At 45.9% G+C, this 17461-nt stretch overlaps 2 protein-coding genes and 1 long non-coding RNA gene across 3 annotated transcripts in view; 2 read left to right on the top strand and 1 right to left on the bottom strand.

The window, feature by feature from the left end:
- The window catches only part of SLA2 (Src like adaptor 2), a 31372-nt gene extending 27351 nt beyond the window's left edge, over positions 1–4021 (top strand). The window contains exons 6-8 of the mRNA XM_008149759.3: positions 2226–2375; positions 3313–3445; positions 3868–4021. Of these exons, the coding sequence (XP_008147981.2) occupies positions 2226–2375; positions 3313–3445; positions 3868–4021 (437 nt within the window). The remainder of the gene's footprint in view (positions 1–2225; positions 2376–3312; positions 3446–3867) is intronic.
- Positions 4022–5212: 1191 nt separating this feature from the next.
- Positions 5213–14354, bottom strand: RAB5IF (RAB5 interacting factor). The gene is made up of 4 exons (XM_008149652.3): positions 14027–14354; positions 11970–12073; positions 6931–7060; positions 5213–5490 (listed from the first exon to the last, which is right to left on the bottom strand). Exons 1-4 carry the CDS (start codon positions 14138–14140, stop codon positions 5449–5451), a joined length of 390 nt encoding a protein of 129 aa, XP_008147874.1. The 5' UTR covers positions 14141–14354; the 3' UTR covers positions 5213–5448.
- Positions 14355–14518: 164 nt separating this feature from the next.
- Positions 14519–15994, top strand: LOC129150841 (uncharacterized). Its single transcript, XR_008557581.1, has 3 exons — positions 14519–14627; positions 15638–15711; positions 15924–15994. It is a non-coding gene; the product is annotated as an uncharacterized LOC129150841 (long non-coding RNA).
- Positions 15995–17461: the final 1467 nt, after the last annotated feature.

Genomic DNA, 17461 nt, shown 5'->3' with positions numbered 1-17461 from the left:
AATTCTACTTTGTCTGATATTAATATTACCACTCCAGCTTTCCTGTGATTAATGTTTGCATGATACATATTTTTACTTTTAGCCTGGGTTTTAATATTCAAAGTATTTTTATCGTACAGTTGAATCTTGCTTTTTCAAAATCCAGTTTGAAAATCTCTGCCTTTTGATTGGAGCATTTAATACTTCCTCAAAATAAACACTTCCTAGAACTTATAGTACCTATTGTTTGGGATTCATTCCCACCTTTTGTTAGCATTCCACAGGAAAAGATTAAGTGACAGGGTTACTGCCTCTTCTTCCAGGTTGTCTGTGACATAGTTTTCTCATCTGTAAAGAGGGAATAATTGTACTTACCTCATAGGGTAGTTATAAGAATTACATGAGATAATCCATATAAAGCATATAGTAGACAATAAATGAAAGCTACAAATAGATTTCGATCATTAAATGATAGTAACAACAGATTATTTCACTAAGAATCCTCTTTCCATTTGGCTTTGATGAAATGTTGATTTAAGAAATGAACCCCGCCGAAACCGGTTTGGCTCAGTGGATAGAGCGTCGGTCTGAGGACTGAAAGGTCCCAGGTTCGATTCCATCAAGGGCATGTACCTTGGTTGCGGGCATATCCCCAGTAAGAGGCAGCTGATCGATGTTTCTCTCTCATCGATGTTTCTAACTCTCTATCCCTCTCTCTTCCTCTCTGTAAAAAATCAATAAAATATATTTTTAAAAAAAGAAAGAAATGAACCCCACTTTACAGTTACAAAGGTATCTCATATACATCCTCATCTGATGAAAAACAACTGTATACTTTAAACACGTGCATTTATATGTTAATTAGACATCAATAAAGTCAATTTTTAAAAAAATATATATTTTATTGATTTTTACAGGGAGGAAGGGAGAGGGATAGAGAGCTAGAAACATCGATGAGAGAGAAACATCGACCTGCTGCCTCCTGCACACCCCCCACCGGGGATGTGCCCGCAACCAAGGTACATGCCCTTGACCGGAATCGAACCCGGGACCTTCCAGTCCGCAGGCCGACGCTCTATCCACTGAGCCAAACCGGTTTCGGCTAAAGTCAATTTTTTAAAAAATATATATTTTATTGATTTTCCACAGAGAGGAAGGGAGAGGGATAGAGAGCTAGAAACATCGATGATAGAGAAACATCGACCAGCTGCCTCCTGCACACCCCCCACCGGGGATGTGCCCGCAACCGAGGTACATGCCCTTGACCGGAATCGAACCTGGGACCTTTCAGTCCGCAGGCCGATGCTCTATCCACTGAGCCAAACCGGTTTCGGCAATAAAGTCAATTTTAAAAATTAAAAAACAAAAACAAAAATGGAAAAATTCTGTCACATGCATGTATATAATGTACATATATAAGTTAAAGACTAAACAGGTGCCCAATTACCAGCTTAAGAAATTATGCAATCCCTTAGAAGCCCTTTGCATGCTTCACTGTTAACCATTGTTGTTTTATTCATAGCTTTGCCATACACGTATCTCTGCGTAATAGTCTTGACTGCCTTTGACCTCTATATAAATAGAATCATGCTGAATGTATGTTTCTGTGACTTCCTGCTTCAGCTCATTATTTTTAAGGTTTATCTGTGCTTAAATGTGTAGTGGTTGTTAACGTTTACTGCTCTAGTCTTAGATTATATAATCCACCATTCTACTGAGTGCCGATGGGCTGTTCACAATTTGGGGCTTTTCCAAACAATGCTATGAATATTGCTCGTGCATTTCTAAGGTAACATGTTGGGATGGAACTGCTGGGTTGTGAGGTAGGTGCATGGTCAGCTCAACCAGTTAATGTCAACTGCTTCCAAAGTGGCTTGTACTAATTCATCTTTTCACCAGCAGGGTAATAGGTTCCTCTTTCTCCATGTCCTTGCTGATATCTACTGACACATTTTCACATTCTAACTCTTCTGCCCACTTGAGTCTTCCTAACAGCCAACACTTACCTGTAATGCTCATTTAAACTGTACCAGGCTCTGTATCCATGATCTCATTTCACAAGAGCCCTATCTATTATGTATTGTCATTTATGACCAAGAGAACAAGACTTTGTCCTTTTCTGACTATTTCTTCTGCCTGGACCCAGAGCTATCCACTTTGGCCACCTCATCTCTTCTTCCTGCCAACTTGGGCAGAGCCAGGTCCCAGCAGGACCTCAGTCCCACCTTGGACTCTTTCCTCCTCAGGCTGTTACTCCTTGTCAGTCCGCCTCAGCCGCCCTGCATCCTGGGACCGGATCAGACACTACAGGATCCAACGCCTTGACAATGGCTGGCTGTACATCTCGCCGCGCTTCACTTTCCCCTCACTCCAGGCCCTAGTGGACCATTACTCTGGTATGGCCTTTCCTTGCCTCCATGAGAGTAGACTGGGATGTGACTTTTAGGGGTCAGAGAATCCTTAGGACACTTTACCTGCTAAAGAATATCCAGACAGATGGAAGAAGGGCCTCCCCTACCCTCATGCCAGTCCCTGTGCCAAGAAACACAGACTGGCAGCTGTTTGTTTTTTAAAAAAACCACGTTTTTATTGATTTGAGGGAAAAAGGGAGAGTGATAGAAACATCAATAATGAGAATCATTGATTGGCTGCTTCCTGCATGCCCCACACTGGGGATCAAGCCCACAACCTGGGCATGTGCCATGACCTGGAATCAAACCGTGACCTCCTGGTTCATAGGCCAATACTCAACCACTGAGCCATACCAGCCAGGCAAGGCAGTCCTATCTTTATCCCGTGTGTGAGTGCAGGCCACTAACTCATCCACTGCTGTAGTTCTGAGTCAAAGCTCCAGCAGGAAGCACAGTTGTCTCTACAGGAACTAGGCCCAGATCTGTTGCTAGTGTGGAATTCAAGTTGATTCTTAGCATTTTCTGGTGCCTGTGCAGTAACAGGCACTGGAGGATGTAGAGGGGAGAATAAAACTGGGAAAACTGATCAGGGGTTTGCTGGAAGGTTGTTCATGTGATGGATACTGAGCATTCCGTAGTTTTCTTCCCGAAGTGCTTTCCTAGCCAGAAACTGGACTCAAAGAGGTCCATCAACTTACCCAGAACCACAGTAAATTAAGTCTCCCAGAACCTAGCCCAGAATGACTTTTGATTGCATCTCAGCTTCTAGGAGATGAACAGCTTGGGACTCTTGCGCTGTAATCCTTTTTAGACCATGCCCCAATCTGCCAAGTGTGTAAAGCTGTCGGGTGAGGGTAGGGGTTGTTGGGGAGGAAAGCAGGGCTGGAGTCACCCATGTCAAGGGTCTAGGTCTCTTCCTCAGAGCTGGCGGATGACATCTGCTGCCTCCTCAAGAAGCCCTGTGCACTGCGGAGAGCTGGCCCAGTCCCCGGCAAGGACATACCTTTACCTGTGACTGTGCAGAGGGCACCCCTCAACTGGAAAGAGCTGGACAGGTGAGAGGAACCCTGGGACATGGAAGCAGAACAAGGGAGAGTTAGGCTTTACCCGGGGGAACCCACAACCCAGAATGAACCTGACAACTTCAGGGATACTGGGGGCCCAGTGAGCATTGATTGAGCTCTTAGAGGCCAGCCTAGGCTCAGCAGGCGGGTAAGGGGCAGTGGCAGGGAGGATAAAGTGGGCATGCAATGGGCAGCCTGGACATGAAGGTGGCCAGAATGGGAGGAAGGTCAGATAAGATAAGGTAGAACAAAGAGTACCAGTCCTGAGTGAAGAAGTCAAGCTCTGGTTTGATCTGATAGGAAACAGAGAGCCACTGTGAATTTTTTTAGCAGGAGTGAATTAAAAACGGTGAACTGTGTGGTGAATGCAGGGAAGACGGCTCCTTGACCCAGCTCTTTTCCACTCTCCACAGCTCCCTCCTGTTCTCTGAAGCACCTGCCACAGGGGAGGCGTCTCTCATCAGCGAGGGACTCCGGGAGGCCCTCAGCTCCTACATTAGCCTGACTGATGACATCTCCTTGGACGATGCCAAAGCCCAGAGGCCAAAAGGGGAACCAAGGTTGTAGCACCTAGAATCCCAAGGCAGCTCAGCCTAACTGCGCACCCCACAGGCAAAAGACTGTACTGAGTGAGGGGAGAACAGGGATACAGAGGCACATTCAAGGTCCCACCTCTTACCTTGTTCCTTCCTCTCAGCTCTAAGAAGTCATATACCTCCTCCCAGTGCCATGGCCCTGCCTGCAACCTCTAGTTCAAGGACAGACCAGTTGAGAGCAAGGCCAGGGCTCCAAAGAGCCTAAACTTCCTCTGGGGTCTGATGTAGTCTGTGCTCAAGTTTGGGAATTCCAGCACATCTTCCTCCCCTGCTAGTCGAGTCCCATTCAAAACCCTCCCCCACCCCCTTGCTAACCAGTCTCCAGCCCCACCCACAAGGTGGAAACAACCAGTAGCATCAAGAAAAAAAACACATTTTAAGAAAATTTACAAGGGGCAGGAAAGCAGAGGGAATAGATGGCTCATCAGAGCAACAGAACCTGGACTGTCCGGCCTCCCCCTGACCCTAGAGCAAAGAGGACATCTGACAGTCCAGGTCCTTAACTGTCCTCACCAAGCCCCTTCTCTGACAGTTGTAGCTCTCAGATTTCATTTCATTTTGCAACTTATCATTGGGACCTGGCTAAGCCTTACTGGCCTTGCCATCTAGTGGCCCAATGCAAAATGACACCTTCTGAGACTAGTACACTGTGATGAGGTCAGTTATGTGTGGCTCTCAGTGCTCGGCAGGGGCACTAGGGCATCAGAAAGTGGTAAGCCCTCTCTCCACAAAGCTAAGACCTTGGCCTTAACCCATAAAGGGAAAGAAGCCTGGCTGGGGCTGCTAAAGGAGCAGGAAGAGGAAGAGGGATGGAGATGGGAGGGCACCACTTCTAGTGTTCCGACTAGGTTCTCATGCTAGTGAGGTGGGAAAAGGCTTTACCAGGTATCATCAACAGTTGTCAATTAAAGATCTGATTTATTCAAGTATCTGAAAACATTCTACAATGGAAACTGTTACCAGATGTTGCTTATACTGTGCTATGGACCACGCACATATTGCCATACTGTTTTTGGAAGACTTGAAATGCCACTGACAGTTTAAAAATTGTACACCTGATGGAGAAGTGAGGAAGACAATTTAATGTTTCATTCGGATCCAGAGATGCATCAAATTAAATGACAGCTTCAATCTGCAAACAAGTGTTTCATGATGGTATCCAAGAAGAAATGACTGGTGATGGACAATTAGAAATGCTTTCCCAAAGGCGATGGTTCTTTAAAAAGTTTCAGGTCACAACCCTTGCAGAAAACACTGACGCCCAACACACTGATTCTCGGTCCAGGAAACATGGGTCTTCCAGGTTCCATGTGGCTGAGGTGCCCATTAATCGTGTTTCATGCTGCAACTAAGAGGGTCCTTTGGACCCGACAGGGAGCAGGTGGGGACTGTACACCATCAGTCATAGTGGATGGCAGTGTAAAAGATAATCCAGATGACCTAGAGAGGAGACAAGCAATGTTCATAGGTCACCTGGTCAAAGTAGGCCCCTATTCTACAAAACAAAAATGTCAGATAAGAATGTCTGCACAGCAGGCTTCCCAGGAGCTACCCAATGCATTTAATTTCACTGAAATCAAGCTGTTCCTAACAGCCTAGGACCACCCACCTGTGCCCCCAAAGGGACCCTGGAAAAGCCTCTCACCCTACCATACAGCAAACTAAGCATCAGGGAGTGGAGTTATAAATGTAGAAACGAAACAGGTAAAGCAGACTGTACTTCTAATAGATGTTAGGATTAGCCATAAATGTGAAAACAAAATCACTATTACACCCTGTCAGAGCCTTATCAAATAAAGCACAGATTCTCAAAACCAACTGCCCATTGCATCTAGGACTTTTAAAAGTATTACTAGTATATAAATGCCCAGGCACCACCTCCCAGAAGTTTTTATTTTATTGGTTTGAGCTAGGGTCTATAAATTAAAACAAAAACAATGCCTGGCCGGTGTTGCTGTGGTTGAGTGTTGACCCATGAAACAGGAGTTCATGGTTAGATTCCCAGTTAAGGCACATCCCCGGGTTGTGGGCTTGATCCCTAGTGGGGGGCATGCAAGAGGCAGCCGATCCAGGATGCTCTCTCATCATTGATGTTTCTATCCCTCTCCCTTCCTCTCTCTGAAATCAATAAAGGCACATATAAATAATAATAAAACAACAAAACTCTGAGGTATAATTTATATTCCATAAAGTATACAATTCTGAGGGTTTTTACTTTTTTTTTTTCACTGAATCCATTTAAAAACACACACCACAATTCAAAGATTTTAGTACAGCACAGAGGTGTGTAAACATCACCATATAAATGGTTCTGTAACATTTCATCATCATCAAAAGAAAGTTCCCATTATCAGTTATTCCCCCCTCCCTTCCCCTTCCCAAAGCCACTGGTAATCACTAACTCTTTGTCTGTTTGAATTTTCACATAAATGGATTCATACATGAGATCTTTTGTCTTGATTCTTTCACTTAGCATGTTTTCAAGGTTCATCATGTTGTAGCATCTATCAGTACTTCATTCCTTTTTATGGTCAAATAATATTTTGTATAAATGTACATTTTATTCATCAGGTGATGACTTTGTACATGTTAGCTATTATGAATAATGCTATGCATATATTTTTAAAAGTTTCCTAGTTGTTTCTAATATGCAGCAGAGTTGACAATCAGATGTAAAGCTGATGATGGGCCCTGGATTTGCACAACAGGACTGTACAGTATATCACACTTTTGGGACAACATGACTGAAGAGTGGACATGCCCTCCAGCCTCATGAACTTTTTAAAAAATGGTACCCCAATCACAGTGTGAATCAGTAGGCTCCCCTTGAGTGATTCATGAAATGACACTACTTGCTGTAAAATTATCAGGTACACATACCATGAACAAGGCAAAAGACGTCATAAACCCTTCTTTCGTGAGCTCCCATGTACCACCATATTCTTCTTCATCTATCTGAAGGTAGTTGCTGAAGTAGAGGTACAGGACTCCTGCATTGATCAGGCAGAACCTGGAGGGAGGGAGGACAAGCATCAAAAATAGAAGACTCAAGACTCCTACCACCATGGTCCAGCTCTACCAAGGTACTCACAGTTACACAGTTAACTACCTCTATTATCAGGGAAAGTGAACTAATACATGGAAACACCTCAGCCCTCAAAGGAGCTACCCATTTGGCTGACCTAGAGACTTAAAGAAGAACAACTCTTTTTAGTTGCCCAGCCAAAGCAAAAAATAAATTAAAAAGCAGATGTAAGTTCTCCAAGCACCCTTAAAGTAAGATAGACTGGTCCTAAGTAGGACCAGTACTTTACTGGAGTCTCTAGGTAGCTCCTGCTGGGATGAGGGGTGGCCATGGGATAAACACACGTTAAGCTGCTGCTTCATGCCTAACTGAGCAAGCAAGGGCATATACTAAAAGCCCATGCATAATTCCCAATGGGAGACAATTTCTGGATGGCCACCGTCTGCTACTGCACTTGATGCAGATGTGAACATGACAGTTCCTGTCCTCAGCTTGCCATCTACTAGGGGGCAAAAAACAGCAGTGAAACCCTGGCCAGTGTGGCTTAGTAAGCTGGAGCGTCATTCGATTCCCAGTCAGGGCACACGCCCAGGTTGTAGGAAGGCAAATGATCCATGTTTTTCTCTCAACATTGATGTTTCTCTTTCCCTCTCTCAAATCAATAGCTCTAGCCAGGTTTGGCTCAGTGGATTGTCGGCCCCTAGACTGAAGGGTCGCAGATTCAATTCTGGTCAAGACCTCCATTGCAGGTCGATCCCCAAACCCGGTGGGGGTTCATGAAGGAGGCCACCAATCGATGTATCTCTCTCACATTGATATTTCTCTGTCTCTCCCCCTCCCTTCCGCCTTCTCTAAAAATCAATGGGAAAATATCCTTGGGTGAGGATTAACAAATAATAATAATAATAGCAGTAGTGAGAGTGGAATTGAAACCAGAGGTTTGCAAGCGCCTCTAGGAAGGTCTCTGAGCCCCATCATGTATTATTTAACTGATGGAAGAATTAGAATGCAGTGAGTAGTAATACATCGCCCTGCTCCGCTGCTCTCTTGGTATGGTCATCAGGTAAAAGTAACTTATAAAGTCATCAAGACTTTGATCTTTCCAGTTATAATATCTAATCTAATGGGGGACTATATGTCTTAAGTTCCATTCCTTCTGGAGACTGAGGTAGAAATATGCAAAGATAACTGGTTCCTCCTAGTGGATGAAGTGAGCTGATGTAGGGCAAGGCAGTTAGATGATGCTGAGTAATGTAAACTAGTATATAAGGAGGGGGGATCCTGAGGCAGCCTGAGCAAGGTGGGGGCGAGGTAAGGTGTGTTTACTTCAGGAAGTCTAGTTTCTAGGTAGTGCAAGTGCGAACTTTCTCCTGAGTGGAAGGAACTGGAGCTGGGAGACTGGTTTAGACCTCTACCATGTTTCAGGACAAGAGTGCAAATAAAGTTTGAGGACAATGACTAGGACAGTGGCTGAATGGGGAGGGAAGATGTCCCAAAGGCTGGAGCCAAAGGGCCTGGAAGTACAATGGTTTCAGTAACAGAAGGAGTCAGGAAGAACGAAGGTTTTTCTTGGATTTCACCTAAAATAGAGTCCTTGGCTTGGTTATATTGTGACCACATCCTTATCTTCTGCTAGAAATCTTGGGACCTGGCCGATCTGGCTACTTCCCTCTAACAAGAGTTGCATTTTGGGCAGGGTGAGTTTGTGGCTCCAGAGAGACTACTAATGGGACTTAAAAATGTCACTCTGGGATTCAGCTAATAAGCTAGGGCTAGAGAATGACTGGAAATTCATCAAATGAGATGAGCTGTAAGAGTGGCTGATTGGTGAGATGAGAGGGAAATACAAGGGAAAGGTGAGATAAGGAATGGTAGGGAGAAAGAAAGGGTTGGCATGAACCCTTCCTTCTAAGGGCTACACACTTAGTAAAATACTCAAAATGAGCTTAAAGATGGGCATAATTTCTATATTGTAAATGAGGGCAAGAACCTCACAGCTAATGTGTAGACCAAGCATGTCAAACTTAAAGGCTAACACGGGCCAAATAAACAAGACATGTGGCCCGTGGGCTGCAAGTTTGACATGCTTGGTGTAGACAAATAAATGAACATGCTGGATTGGGGGTTGGAGAAGAACATTAAAAAAGACTGACTTTCATATAGGTCTTTAAAAATTCTATCTTACACCCTGGCCGGGTAGCTCAATTGGTCAGAGTATCATCCTGTGGGTTCAATCTCTGGTCAGGACACATACAAGAACCAAGCAATGAATGTATCAATACATGGAACAACAAATCAGTATTTCTCTCCTTCTCTCTAAAATAAATTTAAATTCTATTCTAAAAACTCCTGTCATAATTTAAAAAAATATTGGCTCTAACAAATATGACGACTTCAGGGATGGAAGGCTACATGACAACAGTAAAAGTAAAAGTATGGCCCTGCTTTCAATGGTCAATGGGAATGCTTGTTAAAAAGAAATTTAACAAGCATTCACTGAGCACCTATTAATATGCTCCAAGCTCTATGAGAGAGGCAGGAAAGGATGGACAGGGCCCATTTCTGATCATGCAAAACCTCAGCAGACACAGCAGAACCATCACCCAGTTCTCATGCAAATTGTAATTGAGAGCTGAGGAAATTATTTTTCCTTAATGGGCCCTAACTGGTGACCCCACCAGAAAGGAGAAGACAAGCTGGGGTCAAAAAAGAGAGCAGCTAAGGCAGAAGTGGGAGGAGCGTCACCAGAACTGAGCACCAGAGCGGGTCTGCCCTTAAGTCCAGGCAGCTGGGTCAGACAGACGGAGGAGAGGAGATGTGAGCAGAAAAATCAATGTCCTTGGGTCCTTTCCAAGAGCAGGGGAAAAGGTGCCAACCAAAGGAGAGAAGGGATTCAAGTTTTGGCTCTGGCAGGACAGTGTGGGACTGTACCCCAGAAAACCGTATTTTACCATTCTTTGTAAAGCTAATCATATAGTAATTGCAGTGAGCCATTTATGGAGTGCCATAGAGGTCTTCAGCACTATATTCAGCAATTTACTTACATTATTTCATTTAATTCATACATCTTATAAGGCAGGCATTTTTATTGCCCCGTCTTTAAAAAACATATTTTTATTGATTTCAGAGAGGAAGGGGGGGGGGGGGAGAGAAACATTAATGATGAGAGAGAATCACTGATCAGTTGGTTGCCTCCTGCACACCCCCATTGGAGATCGAGCCCACAACCTGGGCATGTGACCTGACTGGGAATCTGTGACCTCCTGGTTCATAGGTTAACACCCAACCACTGAGCTATACCAGCCAGGGCTTATTGCCCCCATTTTAATGATTAGAAAATTGAGTCTCATAGAGCTGAGCCCAAAATTAATGTAGCCTGAAAGTGGCAAAGCTAGAACTTGAATTCAGAACTTTCTAAAGTTAAAAATAAAAAACAAAAAAAGGTTGGTTTGGCTAGCTTAACTCTTCTGCCACAAGGTATATCAGACTAGCTCTGGTGCTAGTTAATTATTCCAGGCTGGTGACTTCAGATAAATCCTTTAAGAATCCTACAAGACATAATAGGTACACGGGGCTCTGCACCTCTCTTAGCAAGTGGCTGTGGGAAGATGAGAAATTCCCTCCAGCTTTTAGATCACCTTCCCCGCTTCTCTGGTACTTTTCTCTCATAGAAAGCTCAAATGGGGTGACCAACATTCTAAAAATATCATCTATAACCACCTCCAACCTGGGAAAACCTCTGTGACCACCAGGTACTATGTCTCATAATCCCCAATCAGCCTTCATCAGGTGTGCACTCCATCAAAGTCAGGCAGAGATTAAACTCTTACTGGTTTCCTTCTACAAATGCTTTACTCAGTACCATAAATAAAAAATCTTCTTAGCCTGGCCGGTGTGGCTCAGTGGCTGAACCAAGAGGTCACCAGTTCGATTCCCAGTTAGGACACATGCCTGGGTTGCAGGCCCAATCTCCAGTGGGGAGCGTGTAGGAAGCAGCCCATCAATGATTCTCTCTCATCATTGATGTTTCTATATATTTTTTTATCTTTCTCTCCCTCTCCCTCCCTGAAATCAGTAAAAAAATATATTAAAAAAAAAAAAAGGCAGAGCCACAACCAGGGGCTAGTGTCCATCGTTTCCACTGGCCACAGAAGCACAGTAGAAGATGGAGGGCCAAACCTTCCACTTCTTCACTGTCTCTAAAATGTAAGGGCCTCAAACAACTGAAAAAGCCAAGATGCAGCACATCCAGCATAGTGCCAGGCACAAGGGAGTGGTCATCAAGTATAGAAGCTCTTCCACTTTCCGAACTTCCATACAAAGGTCATGCTAGAACTAGATGATGCCTGCCACCAACAGGCATGTGGTATCCTCTTGCATGAGGTCACTTTGGACCCATGAATGAATGGACTAGCCCAGTGGTCAGCAAACTGCGGCTCGCGAGCCACATGCGGTTCTTTGGCCCCTTGAGTGTGGCTCTTCCACAAAATACCACGTGTGGGTGCGCATGTACAATGCGATTGAAACTTCGTGGCCCATGCGCAGAAGTCGGTTTTTGCTCTCAAAAGAAATTTCAATCGTGTACTGTTGATATTTGGCTCTGTTGACTATTGAGTTTGCCGACCACTGGACTAGCCCAACCTTCAGGAAGGTAACATACCTGACCTAAGATGCTCCTGGGCTTGATGAACTGAGGAATGCTACACCAGACCCAGGAGTGCCACCCTGAGGCCAACTTTTTGCTTTAATCATTACACACACACAGAGAGAGTCATTTAACGTAATAATTTTAAAAACCCTCCAATGTAGTAATAGCCTTTCCCATAAAATGAAAATAAAGACCCTATTTGAAAAAGAAATGATATCACGAAACTGCAAGATACCCAAGACTTACCCTGCTATTCCCAAGAAACCTCGCAATGGTAACACTCCCCAAATGACACCTAGAACCACAGCGATAATCTGTCGGAACCAGTAGATCACATCTAAAAATTCATCCTGTAGAAAAAAGAGAAACTGCATGCATTATCTGGAGTGGGTGCCACAGTAGAACCTCTTGTAATAGGTGAGGAACAGAAAAGCTTCCTACCAATGTATCTTCCAGGGAACTGTCCCCCAAAAGCAAGAATATTAGGCTCTTGCATCTCCACCTCTTCTTGTACTAAAAGGTGGTAAACATACACACACACACACAAAACAATACTTGCCCCGAGTGATGACTTCTAAGGGTTGTGCTCTAAATAAAAATTTTAGAAAATCCCATTTACCTCTTGTGAGAAGCTGCAAAGATGAAATGGCTGTTAGTAACCGTGATCCTGGACACTGGTAACGCTTCTCTCATCTGAGGAGACCTGGGCACACTAGCCCCAGGAAGAAGGGCTGACAGTCAACCTACCCAGCACTACCTTCCTGCACACCGAGTTTGAATAAGTCACAAAGGATAGAAAGGATTAGAAACAAAAGTGCTGGAGGCAGGTGCCAGCGTACCTATTCTACCTGCAAGGACAGGGAAGACTCAGGTTTCTGACCTGCCCTAGATTGCAGAACCAGTCCTTACAGAAGGAAAGAAAGCAATGACACAGCAGATCAGAAAGGTTTTACAGGAGCTGGGGCACCTTCAGGAAGTGCCCCCCACCCCTTCTTACGGAGCTCTAGGAAGGAAAACCTAATTCACCGCCCGCCCCCCCCAAAAAAGACGGCAAATATAACATTGTTTTCAAGTCAACTGGAATCAAGCTGTTTGTAATGGTCGCTTCCAGATCATGGTTGGGGAGTGCCCAAACTCAGATCTGAATGTGTGTAACCAGTAAAGAAAAGGAAATCCAGCCAAAACCGGTTTGGCTCAGTGGATAGAGCATCGGCCTGCGGACTCAAGGGTCCCAGGTTCGATTCCGGTCAAGGGCATGTACCTTGGTTGCGGGCACATCCCCAGTAGGGAGTGTGCAAGAGGCAGCTGATCGATGTTTCTCTCTCATCGATCTTTCTAACTCTCTATCCCTCTCTCTTCCTCTCTGTAAAAAATCAATAAAATATTAAAAAAAAGAAAGGGAAATCTTGAAGCCACCAAAAGAAAAGGAAATCTTGAAGCCCCAACTGTTCCTCACATATATGTTCTTTCTTTCTCTCTCTCTCTCGCTCTCTCTCTCTCCAGTCTCTGTCTCTCTCTCCTCCCTCCTTGCAAGGTGGTCTCAGTCTCCCCACAACTCTCACACGTAAGGTATTCGGTTTTCCTCATTCAACAGTAAAGTAATGGCAACTCACTTTTTTTTTAATTGATTTTTTACAGAGAGGAAGGGTAGAGAGAAACATCGATCAGCTGCCTTTTGCACACCCCTATTGGGAATGTGCCGGCAACCAAGGTACATGCCCTTGACCAGAATCGAACCCGGGACCCTTCAGTCCGCAGGCCGACGCTCCATCCACCGAGCCAAACCGGTGAGGGCTGATGGCAACTCATCTTCAGTGAGGCTCACTATGTGCCACCTCGTCAGTGCACCACTGTACCCAGCTCAGAGCTGTTCCGCAAACACATGGAGAGCACCTGACCAAGTGTCCAGTAGATGCCTGGGGCCGTTCCTTTTCGTGCGAACGACTACGTTAACTATTAATTCCGAGAAGGTAAGTCCCTTAAGGTCCTACTGGGAGCAAAAGGTCAAGTCGAATTCAGCTCAATCTCGCCGTTCAAGCACACGCCCTGCCGGCGAGTGACACCTTCTCTGCCCGCTCCACGCTGCTTCTCGGGTGACCCGGGCGGCCTGACCGTTAGGCCACTCCGCGGTGAGCCCCGAGCTCAGCTCTCAGGCCGGGCCCGCCGAGTTCGCCACCCTTTGGCCACCCGCCCCACCACCCCAAACGATCGGCGGTACACGGGGGGGCACACTCGGGCCGGTCCATCCGTCCCCAAGGGCCAGCCGGCTTCTCAAACCTGCGCCCTCCCCAGCTCCACCTCACCTTGTCCTCCCAGGCCGCGTCGCTTCGCAGCACCTTGCTCCACACAGAGACTTTGAGGGCCCCGTTGGCCAGCTGCGGCTGAGGCGGCTCCTCCTTCCGCCTCCCGCCGCTCATCCTACCGTCGCGCCCCCCGGACCGGGCCTGGGGCGCGCGGGCCGAGCCAAAAGGAGGCGGGGTCTGGGGTCGCGGGTCACAGCGTTCGGGGAAGCAGTGCAGGCTCCGCAGTCTGGCTCAGGGGAGCGCCGCAGCGACCCGCACTTGGCCGAGCAGTCGGCTCAGCGCGCTCGGCCGAACCCAGGTGCCGCGGAGGGAGGAGCAACGCAGCGCCGTGCGTCCTCCCGGCGACGTGCCCACGCAGCCAATCGGCGGCCGCGCAGCCGCCCGAGTGAAAAAAGTACCCGGGTTCTCCGCGCAAGCGCTCTACGCATGACGGAAGTGACGGCGAGCTCTACGCGTGACGGAAGTGACGGAAGGGACGATCTGCGGAGGGGAGCGACACGAGCGCGAGGCGGCGCTGTGGAGACTGAAGAATGGAAGGGAAAGCGGAGGTTGGAGTTGAGCGTCGCCCCGTCCGCCTCAGCTCGTCCGTTCGAGCAGCGGGGTAGAACACGACCCTGCCTTTCCCAGGCGTCCTTTCTAAGCCCAAACTTTGCTCCCCGGGAGCCTCACGCTGCCTCTTATTATGTAGCCCCTGCTCGTTTCCTCCTTAACTCTACTAATATATGTTCCGTAGGACCTTGTTCAGGATGCTAACTCTTGTCTGTAATAACTTAGTGTCTCATCTTGCCCAGCACCCCCTTTTGGCTAGTGAGCCCTGAGACCCAAAGAGGAGAAATGACTTTCTAAGGCTGTAGAGCAAGTTGGAACCAGCTGAGGACTCCTCACGGGGTTGAAGCGGAGAAAGTACCTCGTTAGGTATCAGAATGTCTGCAGTGTCCTCAGTATGTGCTAGGTCGGTGGTCCACAAAGTGTGTTTCTGGACCAGCAGCAGCCACATCACCTGCAGAGTTGATGAGAGATGTAAATTCTCGGACCTCCTCAGAAATTCGGGGGGGCGGGCCTGTAATCAGCGTTTTACTCAGCCCTCCAGGCGGTGCCCTGAGACACAACGCTTGTGTGCAGGGGACCTACGGAGGCAAAGTAAGTTGCCCAGAATCATTCAACTGGTCCCTGGGTTTGTCTGACTTTAAAATTTGTACGTTTAACCCTAAGCTTTAAGTTTTAAAGGATAACAATAAGGTCAAAACAGCCTTGGCGTACCTGTTAGACAGTCACTGTGGTTCTCCACCTTAGGTGAGCAGCAGAATCTCCTAGAGAGCTTTTTCAGAATTCCGCAGCTGGGGCTTTCCACCACCATCTAACCCCAAGGTCCTGTTTGAGGAGGTTGAGTGGGGCTGGACCCCAAAGGTGCTACATGACTGCAGTTAAGACATTACTCTGTCTGGACCTGACCTGGGTGTACACCTTTATCCTTACTTTCCCATGGATCTTGTTCTTTTGGGCCCTACCTCTTTTCTGAACCCCTTTCCCTCCCACATGCAAACTATGGTGAAGCCTAACAAGCTCACTCCAGTTAGAGAGTGTACCATTGGTATAAAACTTCTTTTACAGGCTCCCTGGTGGAGACAGACTGACCCCTCTCAGAGAATATTGGAGGACTGGCCCATGGTCAAATACAAAAAAAGGTAAGTCTTCAGTCTGCTGGGTTTGATGGTACAGGTTTATTTTGTCATGGGAGTTCAGGAAGACAGCTCTGCAGGAAGAGTAGGCGTTATGAAGGGGAAGAGGAGAGAACATTTCAGAAGATAAAACCATGAGGGTTTAATGGTAAAGAATAAAGCCACAAATGAGGAAGAAAAGGGAGGGTCATGTTGAGGAATTTGTTTTTATCCCAAAGGGGAGGAGGAAGCCACCTAAAGGACTTCGCTTTTCCAATTTGCACCTTAAGCAGGATCGCTCTGGCTCCTGTTTGGAGGACTGGATCAGAGTGAGAGACTATAAAGACTGTGAAAGTTATTCAGGTGAGATTTAGTGGGGCACTGAAGATGGAGAAAATTGGAATAAAATGGAGTTTTTTTTAACTTAAAAATTGTTTAGCCGAAACCGGTTTGGCTCAGTGGATAGAGCGTCGGTCTGCGGACTGGAAGGTCCCGGGTTCGGTTCTGGTCAAGGCCATGTACCTTGGTTTCGGGCATGTCACCAGTGGGGGGTGTGCAGGAGGCAGCTGGTCAATGTCTCTCTCTCATCGATGTTTCTGGCTCTCTATCCCTCTCCCTTCCTCTCTGTGAAAAATCAATAAAATATATTTTTTAAAAAAAACTGTTTATGTTGCTGTAAAATATACATAACACAAAATTTACCATTTTTCAATATGTAGCTCAGTGGCACAGTGAAGTATAGTCACTTTGTTTTGCAGCCATCCCTACCATCCATTTTCAGAACCTTTCATCTTGCAAAAGTGAAACTCTCTACCCTCTAATCTGTTAACTCCGCATTTTTCCCATCCTCCAACCCCTGGCAATGACCATTCTACTTTCTGTCTCTGAATTTGACTAAGTACCTTATAAGAGTGGAATCACACAATATTTGTTCTTTTCTGATTGGCTTATTTCTTAGCATAACACCTTCAAGGTTCATACATGTTGTAGCATGTGTCAGAATTTCTTTTTTTTAATGTATTTTTATTGATTTCAGAGAAAAAGGGAGAGGGAGAGAGAGATAGAAACATCAATGATGAGAGAGAATCATTGATCGGCTGCCTCCTGCATACTGGGGATGGAGCCCACAACCCAGGCATGTGTCCTGACTGGGAATCGAACCTGACCTCCTGGTTCATAGGTCAATCCTCAACCACTGAGCCATGCCAGCTGGGCCAGAATTTCCTTTTTAAGGCTGAATTAATAACTTTGTTAAATTTTGTTAACTATCCATTGTATGTATATACCACATTTTGCTTAACTACTGAGGGACACTTGGGCTACTTTCACCTTTTTGCTATTGTGAATAATATGTCAATGTACATTGGTGTACAAATATCCATCATGTCCATGCTTTCATTTCTTTTGGTGTATACCCAGATTTGAATTGAGCTGAATTGCTGGATTACATGACAGTTCTATTTTAAACTTTTTGAGTAACCTTCATACTGTTTTTACCTGAGGAAAATTTTCCATTTATTTATTTATTTATTTATTTATTTATTTTTTTTAGAGAATGGAAGGGAGGAGGAGAGACAGAGAGGAGAGAGAGAAACATCGATGTAAGAGAGACACATCGATTCATTGCCTCTCACATGTGCTCCAACAGGGGTGGGGACCGAGCCTGCATCCGAGGTATGTGCCCTTGACCAGATTCAAACCCACGACCCTTCACTCTGCAGGCAGATACTCTAACCACTGAGCAAAAACGGCTAGGGCTCCATACTATTTTCTATAG

This window comes from Eptesicus fuscus, chromosome 12 (genome assembly GCF_027574615.1).
Source record: "Eptesicus fuscus isolate TK198812 chromosome 12, DD_ASM_mEF_20220401, whole genome shotgun sequence".
In the NCBI taxonomy this organism is placed as follows: Eukaryota; Metazoa; Chordata; class Mammalia; order Chiroptera; family Vespertilionidae; genus Eptesicus; species Eptesicus fuscus.
Note: the sequence above shows the minus strand (reverse complement) of the source record. Positions and strands in the feature narration are given on the sequence as shown.